The sequence below is a fragment of the Tetrao urogallus genome (genome assembly GCF_951394365.1).
Source record: "Tetrao urogallus genome assembly, chromosome: 6".
Lineage (NCBI taxonomy): Eukaryota > Metazoa > Chordata > Aves > Galliformes > Phasianidae > Tetrao > Tetrao urogallus.
This window is the reverse complement of record NC_136819.1, coordinates 4,256,302-4,275,447: the sequence shown is the minus strand read 5'-3', so window position 1 is coordinate 4,275,447 and position 19,146 is coordinate 4,256,302. Positions and strand designations below refer to the sequence as shown.

The 19,146-nt window shown below is 41.6% G+C and overlaps 1 protein-coding gene across 1 annotated transcript in view; it reads right to left on the bottom strand.

Annotated features, from left to right (window-relative positions):
• ANO5 (anoctamin 5) overlaps positions 1–4,810 on the bottom strand; it is a gene marked incomplete at both ends in the record, with an annotated part of 46,791 nt that extends 41,981 nt beyond the window's left edge. Inside the window, one exon of the mRNA XM_079537215.1 lies at positions 4,750–4,810. Within this exon, the coding sequence (XP_079393341.1) occupies positions 4,750–4,810 (61 nt within the window). The remainder of the gene's footprint in view (positions 1–4,749) is intronic.
• Positions 4,811–19,146: the final 14,336 nt, after the last annotated feature.

Sequence of the window (19,146 nt, the reverse complement as noted above, 5' to 3'; positions counted from 1 at the left end):
AGACACCAGCTGATTAGCAGGACCAAAATAGCATAGACATCCAACTTTTTGATGGTCTGTGAAATACATCTGCTTGTCATTACTTCTCAGTGTGGTATATTTCCAGTACATTGTAAATGGGCAAGAAGAAGCCCTCCAATTTCCTACCTGATAGTTAAGAAAACCCCTTTGAATAACAAACCACAGCGCCTTTTCTAATTTTGGAGTACTGCAGAAAATTAAAGACCAGCCATCTACATGACAAGCCTTACCCACAATGCTTGCTGGTGTTCTGCTGTCTTGCCAAAGGCCTCCGATTTCACATTTACCCTTGGGAGCCTGCTAAGGGAGACATGGCATCACAGGAGATTTCCAGTTATAAAACAGCACCTTACCCTAAGATACTCTCCATAGACGCTCATCTATTCTTATTTTTTTCCACCATGTACAGATCTGTATCACACTACTGTATTTCAATTTCCTCTCCTCCCTCACCAAAGAGAACTGAAATCCCATCACCCAATAAGCTACAAGATTTCTTGAGAACACCAGATGACAACTGTGCAAATAGGATCTAAGGAAATTTCTTTCCTCATTCCTTGCACATCAGTTCCAACTAAAATAAAACTCTCTGGTAGCATAAACTAGTGACAAAGCAGGGGCTAAAGAGAGACAGTCTGAAGGCAGCCCTACAGTGTTCCACTTCTATCCCAATGCAGTGTGATAAGTGATCCAAGTTCACCCTTGGATGTATTCTGAATGCATATAAATAGGTTCAGAAATCCTTCACTGGATTACCACGGTATTGAATTGACTTTGGTAAGGAGTTAAGCTATTTTCTCAGCTCCTCATGAGTAGCACACTTGAGCACTGATGTTTATGTCGTATCTCTCACCCTGCTCAGATGGGTAAATTAAGAATTGCCTTATGTTACATGAAGAAAGCTAATTACTACTTAGAACACACCACCACAGTTGCACAGGGCACACATCTCCACACTGATTCACACAGTCTGCCTTACCTTAGGCCATCTCAGCAGCTGCAGCCAATTCAGCTACCAGCACACCTTCTCTTGGCACCCACCACGCTACAGCAACCAACACCAAACATCTAATAGCCCAAAGCTCTTGCAGGAGGCTCATCAAGAAAATATGAACATGCCTACAGTATAATCCCAAGTGACCAAGTCCCAACCTAGAGTCAACCCCACCACTCCAAGAATTCATCTTCACAAACAACTCCTGATATTTTATTCAGCTTTCTGCATCTTTAGCTAACATCTCAAAATCTTTACCTAGCTGTATTATGATTGCAAGAGGCATTCCTATCAGGAGGGCACAAAGACCCTACTCCCCCTTGAATCTCCACATGCAAAAAGCTATTCTGAAATACAGTGAAGGTGCTGCTAGATAGCAAAGTACATCCTGCCAATCACATGGCTATTCAGTTCAGCCCCACAATAACAAAAACAGTAGAAAAGTTCACTGCATCACCACCTTGCCACATAATATAAGAAAAACATTGCAACAGTTGCACACCAGATGATATTACCAATACTTTCTAAACTATACATTTATGGTAGGAGACTTCCTGTTCTCACCTGTAGACAATTCATTAACTAGACATTACATGTAAAGAAATATTTCTGACAAACTATCTGCCAGCAGTAACTTCAAAAGCGCATTCTCAGCAGTTATTGCATCTCATCCCAGTTTTCCTTCATGTTCTAGTAATTACTGATCATTTGTATGGAGAAGTTAAGGCACCCTTCTAGTTTTTGATACTACTATAAAAAAGTATTACTACTGTTCTTGATCAAATTACAAACAGCAAAAATCCACATTTTAGCTCAGCTTTCAGTTCTTAATAAGTGCTGGCTAGCGTCAGATAGACTGCTTGGAAAGCAAACTTAGCATTTTGTTTATAAGTGAAGCTGCAACCCTTTTTTTATTTACATAGAAGCTAAAAAGAATTCATCTGAGATGGGAGAAACAGGTCAGTTCTCTTGTACTTGACTGAATTCAACTGTATTTCGCAGCTCTCAGAAGTGTCCAGAACATCCCACGTAACTGCCAGGGGACAAATAAGGCAGGTGAGAGCACACAGAGCTTCCTATGGAGCTGCTCCATTTTGCCAGCCACTGAGCTGCAGAAAATGTTTATCAACAGTCCAAAGGAAAATCTTTATTTTTTGATGCAGTCTCAGGATAAAATTAATATTTAAGTACTGCAGTGGACTGGGATTTAAGTTTTCAGTTTTTCATTCATAGCATCACAGCAAAATTATCTTACTGAGCACACCAACGTAGAAGGCGGTACTTTGCAAATTGTTGGAATCTGTTTCACAAAGCAGATTTTCCTATTACAAACTGTAGTTTTCTGTTCAAACAAAGCTTACCTGTTGGATGCCCAACACATATTTAAACTGTGCCTGGCAGTGACATCTCTGCCAGTAAAGAAATCTCATGCAGGAATTATGTGTTGCTTGGTGAGGTTAATGGCATATTTTCTCACTTGCCTTTTCTATGCTGAACTATGTCTAAATGCATTGGAGCTGTATTTCAATACCTGGGAATACTCATTCAGAGAGATTCTGTGTTAGTTAACCCTCCAGTTTTTTCCTGTGGGTGATAACCCACTCAGAGTTTCTACAAATAGATCAAAAATTATTATTCCCTCAGTAATTAAAGACAGCTGTAGTTTTGAACACAGGCCTATATTTTCATTTCATATTGCAAGTATGAATCAATTTCGATTAAGTTAGTAACATTCTCTTAAACATCAGCAGCACTTGGCCCTGAGCAGCGATGCCTTCTTAGCAGCCAGCACAAGTGCTGTTTGGAAGTCACACTATCAACCTCTCCTGGCATGTTTCTGCCTTTCTCAGAGGAAAACAAGCAAGAAGACAAAGCACGTAGGCAAATATTTGAATGTGGAGCAGTCAGGTACCTTTTTTTTGAAAGATGAGCCATGGCATCAGTCCAGTTCTTTACTACCAAAAGGGAATGTGAATAACCTCTTCCTTCCTTATAGAGCAGGAGTTGGATTTGGGCTCCCCTTATGTGTTCCATGCTCTTTAAGCTGCATTCATCTGCATGGATCTACATCTCAAAACACAGTACAGATCCAATTGCCAGCTTCCAGAAGCTGTGGCATTCGTATCTTAAGCAGAAAATATAATGCCGAAAGGCAGCACAAAAGAAACATTCCTAACAACATACTGCATCTTCTTCCTTTGATACTTACATTGGAATTTTGCAAGTTCACTTCTTTTTTTTCCTTAATATTCAGGTAGATGATGCTCATCTTGAATGAAAAGCAAAACCACACACTTCAAAGTGGAAGTTATTACCTCACACTGGTCTCATTCATCAGGAAGCGAAAGAACTTCCTCTGCAGTAGAAGGTTTGGCACTTAAGTTCCAAACACAGAGTGCATGCTCAACTTTCTGCTGCTAGTAAGTAGCTTTTCACTACCATAACTTGTTCTTCAGCATTCAAGTTTAATTAAATGCAATAGCAAACCAGAATTAAATACACGTACATCGAGATATGAACATGTCTTAAAGGCAAAAATGCAGCTTTTCCTTCGGCCTTTTTCCCATTTACCCTCACCCAGACACGACTGTGTGATGGCACATCTGACATCTATGCCTGGAAGCCTCTTTAGGTTTCCTTAAGAGTACAAAGCATACATTCAGATCTTGGAGAGGCCTCAGTGGTAACAGATGCATATTGCTAACTTTTGCAGACCACAGCTGGAAGGGCAGATTTTATCTGATTTTAATCCAGACTTTTTTTTTTAAATAACACATGAGCAAGCTGCTAAAAGTCCAATCCCTTTAGCCCATATTAAGTTCTTTATCTGTTTTAGAAAAGTGCTTGATTAAAAAGTGAATTGAATTGGTGCATGACTATGTACAGTTATGTGCCAATAATGGTGAATGCTGCTATATCACACTCACCCACTGAAACCCCTCCCAACTCCTTAGGTTCAAGGTTTATTACTTAAAAAAAGCCCAACACATGACACTCCTGGGAAAACGGAGCACTGTGGAACTAAGTTCACATTCCTGACTTTCAGCATCACTCCCTGCCTGGTTACCACATATTGACTAAACACGTTTTGGTCTCCAACTCCTTCAGGAAAGCAGGCCGGTTCAGGAAAGCAGGCGAGCCCTGCTCCATGCTAGCAGTCAGCGGGTCGGGCCATGACTCAGGGCTCCCCGCAGGGCTTAGGAAGCAGCCTGCAGGCTGTAGGGCCAGAGATGGCACACGGGGAGCTCCCCCTCGGCTGTCCCTGGGTAGCACCCACAGGCACTGCTTTCTCAAACAATTTTGTCGAGGGTTTTGGCAACCACACTGTTGCTGGAGGAGTTCAAAACAGGTTTTCCCAAAGAGAAGCGATGTCACGGAGCTTGCGAGGGAGAAACAGCTCCCAAGACCGAGCCCCATCACGCGGGGCGGTGGTTGTCCCGTGCCAGGAGGTCTTCGCTTCTGAGACCGGTGGCAAAGCACGGCTCCCATCGTATTTTCAGGAAGATCTTTCCGCGGCAGATATCATCTCACCCAACCCCCGCCCCGCGCCGGCAGGGCGCAGCCGACACCCGCATCATCGCATCCCTTCCGAACGCTTTCAGGCCACCCACCCCGACGGAGGAGCGGCGGTGGGGCTGCCACGCAAAGGCGAATCCCCGCCTCCCTCGGTGCCCTCACGGTGCGGGCACCGAGACCAGCCGCAACCCCAGCCTCTAGGTGCGGCCCGTGCCTACCGTCGGCCGACAGGGCCATCTCTATCAGCGTCTCGTTCGCCTTCTTGCCCAGGCGGTTCATGGTGGCTGCCCCCACAGCCGCTCTCGCCCCGCTCCCGGCTCGCCCGCCTCCCGCAGCTCAGCGGGGTGAGTCAGGGGCGGCGATGCATGCGCAGTGCCGCGGGGCGGAGCGGGGAAAGCCGGGGCTCTCCCTGGGGAGCTCGCTTTGTACCGCCGCTTCCTCTCTCCCTTTTTCCCTCCCACGGCCGCTTTGGTAGCGGTGGGAGGCTGCTCCTCCCGCTGTGGCGACCCGACGTGGGGCTGTGCTCAGGCGCGGACATTTTGGCTAGGGCGGTGCCCGGGCACCATTAGCACTGCTGTTTTTGATTTTTCTTTTTTCTTTTCCTTTTTTTCCCCCTTTCTTTCAGGAAAAAGACCCACGTGTTGAGAAACGTGGCTGTTCTGTAATCCATTTGTTCCCCTTTCCCCCCCAGCACAACCAGCCAGCTTCCACCTGCATCCCTCAGGCTATCACCCCCAATTTCTCATCTCTTCAGTAATCAAGGGTACTTTCCAGCCCTCTGTTGGCTCAGTGCATTTATTTCACTTCAGGGCAGATCTCGAAGCCTTCCTTCAGATTAGCTTTTTGTACACTCAGATTTCTCTGGCTTAAGTAACAATGTTGTGCAACAAACCTGTTCAGATCTGTGTTCCTTGAGCAACCAGCGCACAGCAGCAGTTTCAGGGCAGGATTTCTTAATCACAAAGCTCAAGTTAGGCGGGTCGAGCCACCCAGTTACAGCAGCTGGCTGTGCTCCGCTCTCCATACGGCATTAGGCCTTTGTGGCATTGCTGAAGTGTATGACTGAAGTATATTTTTAGATGGGAGCAAGGCCTAAAAATACATCTGGTTGCTCTCCAACATCTGCGACGCTCGGTTTGGCTTTCAATCTCAAGATGGAGGGAAAGGAAGCCATCCAGAGAGACTTAGACAGTGGGCCCATGTGAACCCAATGAGGTTCAACAAGGCCAAGTGCAAGCTGTTGCACTTGGGTTGGGGCAATCCCAGGTGTTTATGCAGACTAGGCAAGGAACCCTTTGAGAACCGCCCTGAGGAGAAGGACTTGGGGGTCCGGGTGGACGAGAAGCTGGACATGAGCCAGCAGCGTGTGCATGCAGCCCCTGGGCTGCATTAGAAAAGGGGTGGCCAGCAGGGGGAGGGAGGTGATCGCCCCCTTCTGCTCAGCTCTTGTGAGGCCCCATCTGCAGTGCTGCGTCCAGGCCGTGGAGCTCTGGGAGCGGGTCCAGAGGAGGGCACTGAGATGAGCAGAGGGCTGGAGCAGCTCTCCTGTGAGGAAAGGTTGAGGGAACTGGGCTTGTTTGCCTTGGAAAAGAGAAGGCTCTGGGAAGAGCTCATTGCAGCCTTCCAGTACTTGAAGGAAGAGTACAAACAGTAGGGGCAACAACTGTTTACGAGGCTGGACATTGATAGAACAAGGGGGAATGGTTTTAAACTGAGACAGGGGAGGTTTAGTTTAGATATTAGAAGGAAGTTTTTCAGTGAGAGAGTGGGGACACACTGGAACAGCTGCCCAAGGAGGTTGCAGATGCCCCATCCCTGATGTATTCAAGGCCAGGCTGGATGTGGCTCTGGGCAGCCTGGTCTGGTGTTTGGCGACCCTACATATAGCATGGGGATTAAAACTAGATGATCATTGTGGTTCTTTTCAACCCAGGCCATTCTATGATTTTATGCAGGGTGTGGGGACAAAGCATACCACAGGACAGGAGTGTTTGGATAGCTCACAACAGCAAGTGACAATGTTCAACTCAAAGGCTGTATTTTCCAAAGCTTTAATTTTATTGGAGCTTTAAGTACCAGAGAAATGCTGTTATGCCCCATAGCAGATGAAATTAGAACTCTCTATTTAGCATGCAAGGCTGTCGGTGACCATCACTGGTTTGTGCCTGTTAATGACACGCTCCACCCAGCATGTGAAGCTGTTGGTATCCAAACCTGTGTGAGCACTCCAGGGATGCTTTTCAGGTCTCTGTAATTGCACAAGTGCATGGTTTCTGGAACAACCAATTTTGTGTAAATTACACAGTGGCTCGTGTCAGGGACAGGCATCTGCTCTGTGAAAGACCTTGTGTCCGTGGCAGGCACTCAGGAGGTACATGCAATACCCAGCATTTAAGTTTCTTGTCTATTCTGAGCTTGAAGAGCGACTGTCTTACTTGTTTTCAGAGCATGCCTAAGTGATGCAGGATCATTCTTCCTTCCGAAGGCACAATGCTTTTCTCCCTCTGCTTGTGTTTCCACTGATGATCATAAAGCTATATATTTGCAACGAGTGAGGTCAAATTGTTCAGCTGACTGACCTTTTTTTTCTTCTTCTGGCTTTTCAGTTCAATGACTCATTGCAAGCAATAGGTACTACCAAAATAAAGAAATGGGGAACCACACTATTCACGATGATTTTAGTCCTTTAATATCAATTGGGAAAAAAAATAAATACAGGAATGCCATTGTATTTCTGCACTTGGTGGTCTGGTTCCTAATATATAATCTGTTCCTAATATAGTGTATATATATAAAACAAAAAATAAAAATTCCAGAAGACTGTGTATATTAGCAAGCATCAGCAGAAATCACTGGCAGTGATTACACTTACAATGCTCAGCAGCAAAACATAATCTTTAAGTGTCTATGCTAAATGAGAGCAGATAATTTGTAGCCCTTATGAAATCTTACGTTTAGCCCTTATAAAGGCTTTTTTAAATGCATGGAACTGGCTTAGGAGCCTTCATATTTTCAAAACTTATACAAATGCAGAGAACTGTGGGCACTGGAGAGCCAGGTTTTAAGAGTATCTCTGCTCCCAACATCTCAGAAAGGTACTCCATGACCTGCTCAGAAACATAGCTCATGCTCTGGGATCCTTGCTTTTGAAAGTCCTGTTAGAGGACTGACTCAATTTTAGACACCAAAGCATGTTAGAACACTTAGCCTCAAGTCTTAAATCAGGTAGAAAATAGAGCTCTTGTGCATATCAGTTAGATGCTTTGAAAAATTTTGTTGTCTATTATCTACCTACTGGGAATGAATATAATACATACAGCTGTTGGTTTTACCACCTGGGGACCCAGAGGTTATTAAGGTAGCACATGCTTTCAGGATTCCATATGCTGCACATGGCAGCATCTCCATCGGAGTCACAGAGGGCATAGTAACTTTCTGCTGCTGAAAATATGTGTATTGTTGATTGTACTGTTTCACTTAGGAAAGTTTTGCAGGTGTTTAGAGTTTTAGTAAGTTTTCACATCAGACTGAGCATAAATTTTGAAATAAAAAAGTGTGAGTTTAAAATAGATACAGTAGAAAAGGAAAGCATCTCCTTCCCAGTCTCTGTGACTACTGGAGGAAGCACCATGAACTCTTCTGTTAATGCACTCTCCTGTTACAGTTGGCACAGTAAAGAAAGGAATGTAATAGGCACTGGTCAGAGAAAAACCCCAAGGGAGCTTTTAGCTTTCTGAAGATTCACTCCAGCCTTCCTCAACTATCTCTGCTTTTTACTTAGTCTGTGTTTGACATCTGACTCTCTTCTTGTGCGGCTTTTAAGGGTGAACACAGCTGCACGAATGCCATGCACTCCAGGAGCCCAGGAAATGTGCTTACTGAAGGAACAGGCAGTTGAATTTGTACATGAGGACAGCATGGTTCTATTTGCATTCTGCCAGGCAGCCCAAAAAACATCAGGAAATGGCAATGATAAGAGGACACTTTCAGTAGCTCTGGTGTGAGTGGCAGAATGTTAGCAGTTCTCAAAGGAAGGAAGTTGTACATGGTACGCAAAAAGATGTAATTACTGCATTTTTTTCCTTTTCATTGCTTTTCAGTTTGTGAGCTGTATGTAGTAGGTGGTGCAGACACTTTTGCAGACTATGGTCTGCCTTTTTGTTGGCCTGAGCTCCCTCAAATGTGCAACAGTAGAGCTAAGATTAACTCTGTTTTTTGCTCTACCCCAGGGCAAGGAAATGGCATGGGTGTGGTCCCAGCTAAGCCCAGCCACATCTCAGCTGGGTACCGACTGCTCCAGGAGGAGGAAAGTGTGAGACAGCACCAGCTCTGTGCCCTCTGTGTGACTGTCTAAGAAGGGTTTCAAAAGAGCTGCTGGAGATCAAGGTAATCTTAACAGCAATCTGTATTCCATTTCACAGGCAAGCACACATTTTAAATGTGTAATTATGCAGTTGCACTCTAATAATTAGATTCCTCAGTTTATAAACGACATCAAACTTCTTAAAATAATCCAAGGAAACCACAAGAAAGACCACAAAAAGAAAGCTATGTTGCAATTTAATGAGGAGTAGAGGGAACCCATCTCCCTCATGCTACTGGAGACATTATAAAGGTACCTTAATATCTAAAAACTCTACTCATTAACTACATCTGAGGCACGATTCTTCACTCTTGCCAATTCTCCATGAATACAATTCCAGTAATTTTGCTAAACTGCTCCTAAATAGCATAAATAGCATGAGCAAAGATCAGTATTTAATTCTTATGGGTTCTGCACTGACAGTTACATTCACAATAATAATAATATATATATATATATTGAATGCAGTAGGGATGAGGAGGCCTACTTCATCATTTCTGGCACTTAAATAATAGCATTAAGATAAGAAACTGCACCATTTTAATAAATACCAGCCTGCTTTCTCATCCATTTTCTCTCTTCCTGTTCTATAGTTTCTCAGAGTTTAGTGCCCTCCTGTGGTAGTAGTGATTTCTCCTGTGAAATTAGGTATGCTGACACTTCGTGTTTTGTTTTTTTTTTTTTTTTTTTAATTTATTTTGTACCTGTTGATTATGCCATGGCTATAGATGGATAAAATGAAGTTGAATTATAGATACAGTTTTGTTTTGTTTTTTTAAACACAGAGGACTGTGGATTGACTAAATAAGGCTACTGTGTGAAGGCTGAGCACTGGAGTGCTGCAGAGAGCTAAGTAGCTCTAGCAAAAACATTTGGAAATTCAGTTCACTTCAGCGTGCATTAATCAGTTTAAAAAGTAAAGCAGGATGGAATTATAAAGGTACAAGGAGAGTGCTCCCTCTCTGATGAAAGGTAATGGGGAGCTGGCTTCCTCAGACATAGAAAAAGCTGAGGTACTCAATAAGTGCTTTGCCTCAGTCACAGGTGGTCAGGCTTCCCACGTCTGCCAGGGCTATGGCTGTTTACAAGGATAGAGATAGGACAAGGGGGAATGGTTTCAAACTGAGACAGGGAGGTTTAGGTTGGATATTAGGAGGAAGTTTTCCCCCTCAGAGAGCAGTGACACACTGGAACAGGTTGCCCAAGTAGGTTGTGGATGCCCCATCCCTGATGCATTGAAGGCAAGGCTGGACGTGGCTCTGGGCAGCCTGGTCTGCTGGTTGGTGACCCTGCACATAGCAGGGGGGTTGAAACTTGATGATCATTGTGGTCCTTTTCAACCCAGGCCATTCTATGTCTATGATACAAGAGAACAAAACACTGCAGTTTTGTATGAGATAAAGTGTAGTCAAACTTTTAAACACGCCTTTTAATGACTTGTTCTTCTCCTGCATATGCATGCTTTTAACTCTGCTTGCTTACATATTTTATTGTGAAGGTTCTTAAAATTGTACAAAGAGATGAGCAGCTTTGTAAATATTTCTGGGAAATGGGAAACTTAATATCTTGCCTTATTCAAGCATATTCAAAGCACAACTTATTTTGTGCAAGACATTCACAGCTACCAAGCTGGTGAGAATAATAGAAATAATGATACAAGCATCTGATCCTGTGAATTGTATTGAATTAACATGCTCTTGTTTATAAAATTCTCTGTTGAAGAACAATCCTATTCAAAGCGTGAGTTTTAAGAAATTGTTTCATATTTGCTGTTATAAATTATTGTCCAATTCTGCATAATTGGTAGACTTACAGCAAGTTTTCAAAGCTTTCATCTATGTAGCACACGCATGGCACCCTAAAAACAGCCCAAACAATGGAAGCATCTTCTGACGTGGGCTTCTTTGACCCAAATGACCAAGTGTATAGTATCTTTTTAGCCTGTCTCCTTGAGAGCATTCCACAGTTTAGCTCCAATCCCTTGGTTGACGATTTCCATCTTCTCTGACCGCATGCATCTTAGTACTTTCCTGTTCTTTGCCACCATTCCCATTTTCCTCCCCTTCAAGAGCAGATGATAGAAACTGCAAAGGCCTGCTGTCTAATGATGGTCTAGTTCCAAGGCTGCAAGAAACAGTTTTAAGCAGAAATGAGTGAAGACAGATGGCCCAGAGAAGAAAACTGTATGTATGTGGAGTCGCCGTCCCTGGTAGTGTTCAAGAGGCACCTGGATGAGGAGCTACGAGAGATGGTTTAGTAGCGTGTGGCACTGATAGGAATGGTGGTTGGACTGGATGATCTTGCAGGTCGTTTCCAACCTTGTGATTCTGTGATTCTGTAGTCTTCTTCTCTATCTTTTCTGTCTCCATAGAAAACAAGAGAAAAATGAGAGTATGTAGGGCTGTCTGCTGTAGGGAAAACTGTGATGGTTATAGACAGAAAGGAAGGTGACTAAGGTGTTTCTGCCCTGCCCAAACACTCAGGTTTTCCCAGATTCTTAGGGCCGTGCACTGGCTGATGTTATCTCACAACCCAGCTGGATGTTTGGAGGTGCTGCTGGTTGGAGGTGTTGATCCTGGCCTGTAGCCTGATAGATATAACAACAGTGTAACAGGGTGGAAGGGGCCCTTTGTTGTAAGAAGGAAATTAAACAGTAGTAGTATGATGTCAGCCTTGATCCAGTATGACTTAATACAGATTTTTTATTAATCCTAATGAAACTGAGCAGTGAACTTATAGTTCTTGTTTACTGCATCCTTTCCAATTTGTTTTGTACTTCTCTTCATAGTTTTCCCTTGCAGCTGTGTGAGATATAGTAACCAGATAATGTTTCCAGCCTTTCCTTAGGCTCTAACAGATCATTACACCAGATCCTGTCTGAAAAATGCAGCACTTATCTCCCCATCCAGGGGAACCCTCCTGGAGGGTTGTCAGGGCTGCCCACACAGTCCGTCATTCCCAGCCACAGTGCATGCTGAGCATACAGATTAGTTATGTGCACCCTGTGAACACAATCAGCATCCAGGAGCAGCAGGAGTGGAAACACACAGGCACCCTCAAATGTAATCGGAAGGATTGGGCAGAAAGCAAAGAGACAAAGTGAAATGGAAAAAAACGTATCCAAAAGTCAGTACTTCATAAGTAAGATAAATATAAATAGTAAGATTTCAGAATAACCAAATAATTCATGTGTATATTATAAGCAGGAAGACAAACAGACTGTGATGAAAACTGAACATAAAAATTAGAAACAATAAATAAGAAAAATGTAATATCAAAGTGAAATATTCATTGGCTGCAAAGTATATTTAAATTTCAGGGGAACAGAGGAAAGTCCCTCAAAACGTAAGGTGATTCTTTATTGCATCTGGCTTCAAAGAAGCCTACCAGGGCTAATAGTATGATTTCTTATGTTGTTTACCTCTAGCTTCAAATAATGAAGAAATAAACCAGTGCATAATTCTGTAATTTTTGTACAGCAAATCTTATACTTCAACATTTTTTTCCCCCATGGCTGTCTCTAAGAATGTTAATTCCACTTTCTTGTTAAACTGTTGAATTCATAAGAGGAGCTCTGCCATCTCTAATTAAAGCCAAATACTATTTCATGAGGTCATTACTATGAAATGTATGTTGTATTGTTTTCAGAAGACAAACTAGTGTTAACTTTCTAATTACATCCTCTTGAATAACTATACAGGTACTTCACGTATTTGGAAGAATCTCATCTGTAATTTCTTGTTCTTATTACTCCTTCAAACTTTTGTTTAAATATGAAAAGATGCAAGATGATAATATGGGAGTTACTTATCCAGTAGCCATTGATTGGGTAATTTCTGAAATCCTCAAGTTTCACTATCAACATTTACTACAAATTTACTACAAATTTATACAATATTTATATCAACATTTACTACAAATACATAGTTTTGGATGATTCTTTCTAAGTTAGATCTCCAGGTAAGTCTTTTGAGTGTTAGCATTTTTTGAAATGCTTGAAAACTCTGGGTTTGTCTTTATCATTCCCACTGCCCTAGATATATTGTTTCCCAACTTCTAATTCAGTATTGCTGTCCAAAAAGCTCTGAAGAATACTTTTCTCTTTTCACAGTGCTCACTAACTTTACCTGAATCAGTGGAAAACCACTGGACAAAAAGCCACTGTCTCATCAGTTTAACAGATAAACACTCAAATGTTCACCGATAGCCCTCTGTATTATAGAGTTAAGGAGAGAAAGTGATCTATGTGTGATCTGGTACATAAACTGATACTTCAAATAATTGGCATCTCAGAAAAATAGTCTGTGTTTCATAGATTTAAATTGAGTGTGATTAAGAACTGAACTAGTATAAAACACATGGCATTGTTTGACCTGGCTTCTGAAACCAGTCTGTTGCAGAAGGACTCACTGATCATATTTTCTTTCATGTCTTTCCGTGAGTTACTGAAGAAGCTCCACTATCAGGAGATGCAAGTGTAGTGCTCTTACTTTGAATTGCTTCATATTGTGCCCTATCAGCTCCAACATGTGTTACAGGATCAAACATGACTTTAAATAGGAGAGTAACACTGACTTTTCCTGATCCACTCCTTACATTAATCACAAGTGACGCTAAATGCAATTGTTCTTAGCCCATTTTTGCCATTCACTAAAACTATCCCAAGTTAATGGAATGGACTTTAGTTACATAGAATCACAGAGTAACAGAACAAAAGGGATTGCATGGGACCTTTCAAGATAGTCCAGTCCAACCCCACTCCCACTCCCTGCTAAAGCAGCTTCCCTGGAGTAAGAAAGTGTCCAGATGGGTTTTGAATATCTCCCAAAAGGGAGACTCCACAACCTCTCCAGGCATCTGGTTCCAGTGCTCTGTCACCCTCAAAGAAAGGAAGCGTTTCCTCTGTTTGCACAGACCTTCCTGTGTTCCAGTTTGTGCCCATTGCCCCTTGTCCTATTTTGAGGTACCAGTGAACAAGACTGGCCCCATCCACTTGACTCTCACCCTTTAGAAATTTATAAGCATTGCTAAGATCCCCTCTCAATCTTCTCCAGGCTAATAGTCCCAGAGCTCAGCTTTTCCTTGTAATGGAAGTACTCTAAGCCCCTCATCTCTGCAGCCATCTGCTGGACTCTCTATCTTTCTCAAATTGAGGAGCCCAGAACAGGATGCAGTCCATTGTTAAAATTTTTGAGTTTCCTAAGAAATTGGCCTTTTAGTAGTATGCCTGTTATTTCTGATGCGATTTAGTTTTTCTGAGTCTGACATCCTGAGAATTGAAATAGAATGACAGTTTTAAAACCAGTGAGTAATCACTGCTCTATCAATTATTAGCCAGGGAAACTCCATCTGGATTAGCTACTTTTGCCTCAGTCTTAAGCAGCTTTTCTCTTCATTTTCTTTGTATTTTCACAAGGTAAGGATGCCATTAAACTGCATTCCTCCGTTCTTCCTTGTAAAACTGATAGCCTTATCACATTCTTCCTGCTACGCTTAAATGAACACTGAACCAAGCAGAGCATTTCTCTTACTCCTCACACTTAAGAGCAGCCACGCTATTTTTGAAAGATATTTTTGACTGCTTATCATTTAGTATTTCACACCATAGCCCATAGGAAGTGCTAATAGATGAGAGTGTTTTTCTATCTAAACGCTCTAAGATTCACATTTAAAATAATACAAAAGAACTTCTTATTCCAAAGACAAGCAAGTTTTACACAATTCTTTCCTGAAGTTTACTTCAGCCTTCAATAGAGTCAGCATACCAAGCTGCTTCATGATGTTTTGAGAAGCTTATTTCATGTATTTCCCATCAACAGTCACATTTTTTTTTTCTTGTTGCTGTCACTAGCAATCAAACAGATCAATACAATAGGAGAGTTCAGCAAGATAGAAAGGTGCTATCAGGGAAAGGAAAAAGATTGCTTACCTGAATTACAAGATTTCAGATTCATAGGGGAAAGCTTGACCAAGAAAGGATGGCAGTCAGACCTTAAATAAGGTCTAAGAAGCAGCTAGGCTCCAACCCTTCCAGTCACACAGATGAACTGCCCTCACCTGTGCTTCCAGGGCTGACCAGGTCCTTTCCCCAAGTGATCAATCAGTGGTTCAGGCTGTGACTTAACAGTTCCCATGCACCGTTGTTTGCTGTTTTTATTGCTGGGGCACAAAATGCCATGAGTCTTTCTTTTGCTTTTCTTTCATAAGAAACTCTGGAATGCAGCCATGTTGCTTTGCATGATTATGTGGTACACTGAATGAAATCACCACTTGAGAAGCTAGATTTAAAATTTTCACCGTGTGGATTCCTAACACTGACCATTTCACCACTGATTTTAATTGCAACAAAAAAATGGTCTCAGACAGCGATAAGATAAGCAGTGTCATCCACTAGTGTTCCGGAACAGTTCCCTTTGTCACTACTGATCATTATATTTTATAGAAACAGTCCAGTGATAATCTATCAACTGCACTGTGAATGATAAAATGGTGAACAGTGGGAGCACTGCTCCGTGTTTTTATACTGTGCATCTCAGAAGTTACCCAGCTAGCAGGGGTACATCAGGAAATAGGGTCCTGCATGAGTTATATGGAAAATGTGATGGATTTTCCTCAGGTTTATTACACCTGTTGTGAACCTGGCCAACAGAACCCAGCTTTGTGCAGCAAATAATCCCCAGTGGTATGTTTCAAGCTATCAATTTGCCAGTGGAATCAGTTGGTTCAGCAGGGTATAAATAAATCTGTGCCAAATCCAAACAAATGGCTTGGCTGGAGCCCCATTTTACTGCTTCAAAAAGCAAAGTAACCAGCAGGAGTTGCAAGATGGTAGGGGATTCACAATTTCTTCAGTGTTATGGTCCATAATAGTGTTGCATTCAACTCCTGGCAGAGTAACCTAACGATAGTTTAGTCCTTCAGTTCTACCTAAGTTTGTACATCAGTCTTTCCCAGCTCATACCTATGTAGGTCACCCTAAAACCTAAACCAGTTCACACATAATTTAGTGGATTCCAAGTGAAAAGAAAACAAAAGAAACAAAAAAATCTATTCACCTGCTAATTTTTCACTTCTGCTAATTCACAAGGATTGAATTCACAGCTTTGATGCTGCCTTGTCAGCTCTGCCCTATAGTAGCTTCACTTCCAGACTGCCCTTGATGATCCTTATATGTGCCCCATATACTCGTCAATAGCTGGGGATAATTAAGCATATGCAGGTAACAGATGGGCGGGGAGAAGGAAGTAGGGAGAAGGAAAACAACAGGCAAAACGAATCATAAAGCAAGGTAAATGTGCAAACAACTCTGGATGGTTAACTTTGGAAAAGCATGAATCCAAGCTGAAGTCATGTACAGGCCTGCAATAACTGTGTTACTTTAAGAGAAATGTATTTTCTTACTTGTTAACAAAATGTCCGTCTGTAAAATCGTAACAGCTAGGCTAACATCCAATTTGTAATTCCCCATCCAATTCAAGACATAAAACTGACTTTCCATAGCATGGATACACTGAATTTACTTCACAATTTTCCCCTCAAATTTTCAAGCTCTGTAATTGTGTGGGGAGTGTAGTATACAATGCTATTGGCCTATATGTTTCTTCCTACAAAATCAAAAATCGATAGGATTCATTCCTCGTTTACAAATAGTGGTGAACAGTAAAAATGCTTCCCAGTAGAAAGCTAAGGAGAAAAGAGAGACACGTATATATAATACAGAGAAGAGTCTCCATTACATTTCGTCTCCTATGTTCTCCAGATACCATATATACAAGGGTTATACCGAGGTATTCTTGTTAATGAGCATTTGTTATTCATTTTTTCTCAATTGTTCGGAATGAAAATGTTTTCCTTTGTATATAGAAAATATAATCCCCCCAAAAAACAAGATCCTCCCCACCCCCCCTTTCCTTCACCCTTTGCAGCTCTCATTTTCTTCTTCTTTTTATGTTACATCTACATAGAGTGAAAATTATGTGTAATTTGAGCCATAAATCTTGAAGATTTACTGCTGCATCACTTGTACAGGTTTTTGTTTTGGTTTTTTTTTTTGTCAGTGAAAGTTGGGTGGTTTGTGTTGTTCCTGTTTGTTATTTTTTATTTTATTTTATTTTATTTATAAAGATTCCTCTGTCTGGTAACCAAGCTTCTCAGAGTCTTTTATTCCCTACCTCTGTTCTCTCTTCCCATCCCTCAGGTACTACCTGTCTCCTCTTACCCACATCTGGATCCCTTTCCTTTCCACCTGCTTCTGATACCCCTTATTCTTTCATTCCTTCTTTAATCAGCCTATCCTCATATGCTTAGGTTCATTCATCATTCTCTTGCCAACCAGCTCAGAACATCTCAGACTTACAGTGTTTTCCCTTAAGGAGGAAACAAGGATATAGGAGCAACATAGGATTTCTGCTGCTTGCATGGTTGGCCTTTTGCTTTTCCTGCACATTTTCCACATATTGTCCCCTTTCTTGCCTAGCAAACTATGTTTCCTGATCTCTGAAAGAGATTTTTTTGTTTCAAGGCTTAGATGCTCTCACCTTCTGGTGTTTGGCATTATCCCTGTGGAGCAGCAACCAAGCAGTTAATGTCACCTCTGATACGCCCTTGTCTCTTTGTGAGTATCTGATATTTTACATATGAAAATACAAACAGCTTCAGCACTGAACTAATATCAGCTGCTCCTGACATTTTGTTCCCACCCAGCACAGTTACTTTGGAAGTGTTAATCCTATTTACAGTGAGTAAATGTTCATGTTTGAACTTATTGATGATGTAATTCTATGGACCTAATCCTTAAATGCTTAGTTTGTCTATCATTAGACAGAGTTTGCATTAAACTTACTGGCTCAAGACTTTTGTTGTGGTAATAATGTAATTGAAAAAGCAAAGTAAGCCCATCAATGGCATTCATTTTTATCTCTTTCTTAGATGAGGAGAATCAACCAGAAAACAAACAGAACGGCAAAGGTCTTCAGGCATTAGAAGCAGAGTGAATGGAACTGTTTGTTATAAATGTTTGTAATGGTACGTTAGGAATAATTTTCATTTCTTTCAAATTAGCATCTTAAATTCCCAGGGGCTTTTCTGCAGGTTTAAAAAGCACAGAGAAGAATGCTGTCCCCAGAAAAGCTATTCAGTTTAATGTTTTCCTTCTTCACTTGCAATAAATCATTTTTCTCAGTGAGGCTGATCTTACGTGCTGCTCCTTGGTTTCAAGATACTTCTTGCTGCACAGTATCCAAGGATGTAATCTGTCATAATATGATCATTCAATTTGCTGCCTTTGGTCATCTGTGGCTAGGATCTCGTACATGGTGTTTTGATTTGGTTTAATGTGAAGGAGCGTGTTCTTCTTTTGCTTTATTGTTAAATGGTTTTTCAAGAAGTATTCTTGCTTTGTCTCTTTCTTTCACGGTGATACGACAGTGTGTAATGGCAGGAATAGCACTGCAGCACCCATGGAGTACCTCTGCTGACAGACCCACCAGTTTTGTTATGAAGGTATGCAAAGCTCTCACTTAGGTAACACAAAGCAATATTTTTTTCTGTCTGTTTTAGAATTTAGAGATTCATGATCACTCACTGGCTTTGTTTGATCACGGACATGATATAACAGCCATATCTATTCAATCTAACATTGATTTTCACCAACAAATGTTAATCATTTGAAGGTGAGGCTTTTAGAAAGAAATTTACAGATTTTTCCAACTTTGACCTGGACTTGCCTATTTCTGTTCCTCCGCAAGCTTTGAGACAAAAGTGCAAAGAATCTCTTACTGTTGGCCAATATCAAGATATTAGCCTGAGAAAGGACAAATGCCAGATAACCAGAAATGGTGAGGTAGAGTTGTTGCTTATGAATATCTCCTACCCCAGGGAATCTCTTGATCTTAAAATGACTTCACTTTCTAGACTTGTTGGTGACAGAGTCAAGGATAAGGGAACTTACTCTAAACTACTGGGCTGGGTATTCATCTGTCATACGGGGAAACCGACTTCATGTTTCAGCCCGATAAGCTGGCACAAAACTTTCTCTTAGAAAAGCATAAGTGAATTATGGATGACTCAAACACAGTACAGAAAATTACGTTAGCATACATAACACAGAGAGGTTTAAATATGATTACAGCAGCTGCACACAACAAAGTATACAATAGTAGAAAAACAGTGGGAGCAAAACTATTCCTGCTGAGTAACCTTTGTGTGCTTAGAGAAGCAGATTCCTGTCTTTGTTTTGTAGAATCTAAATACT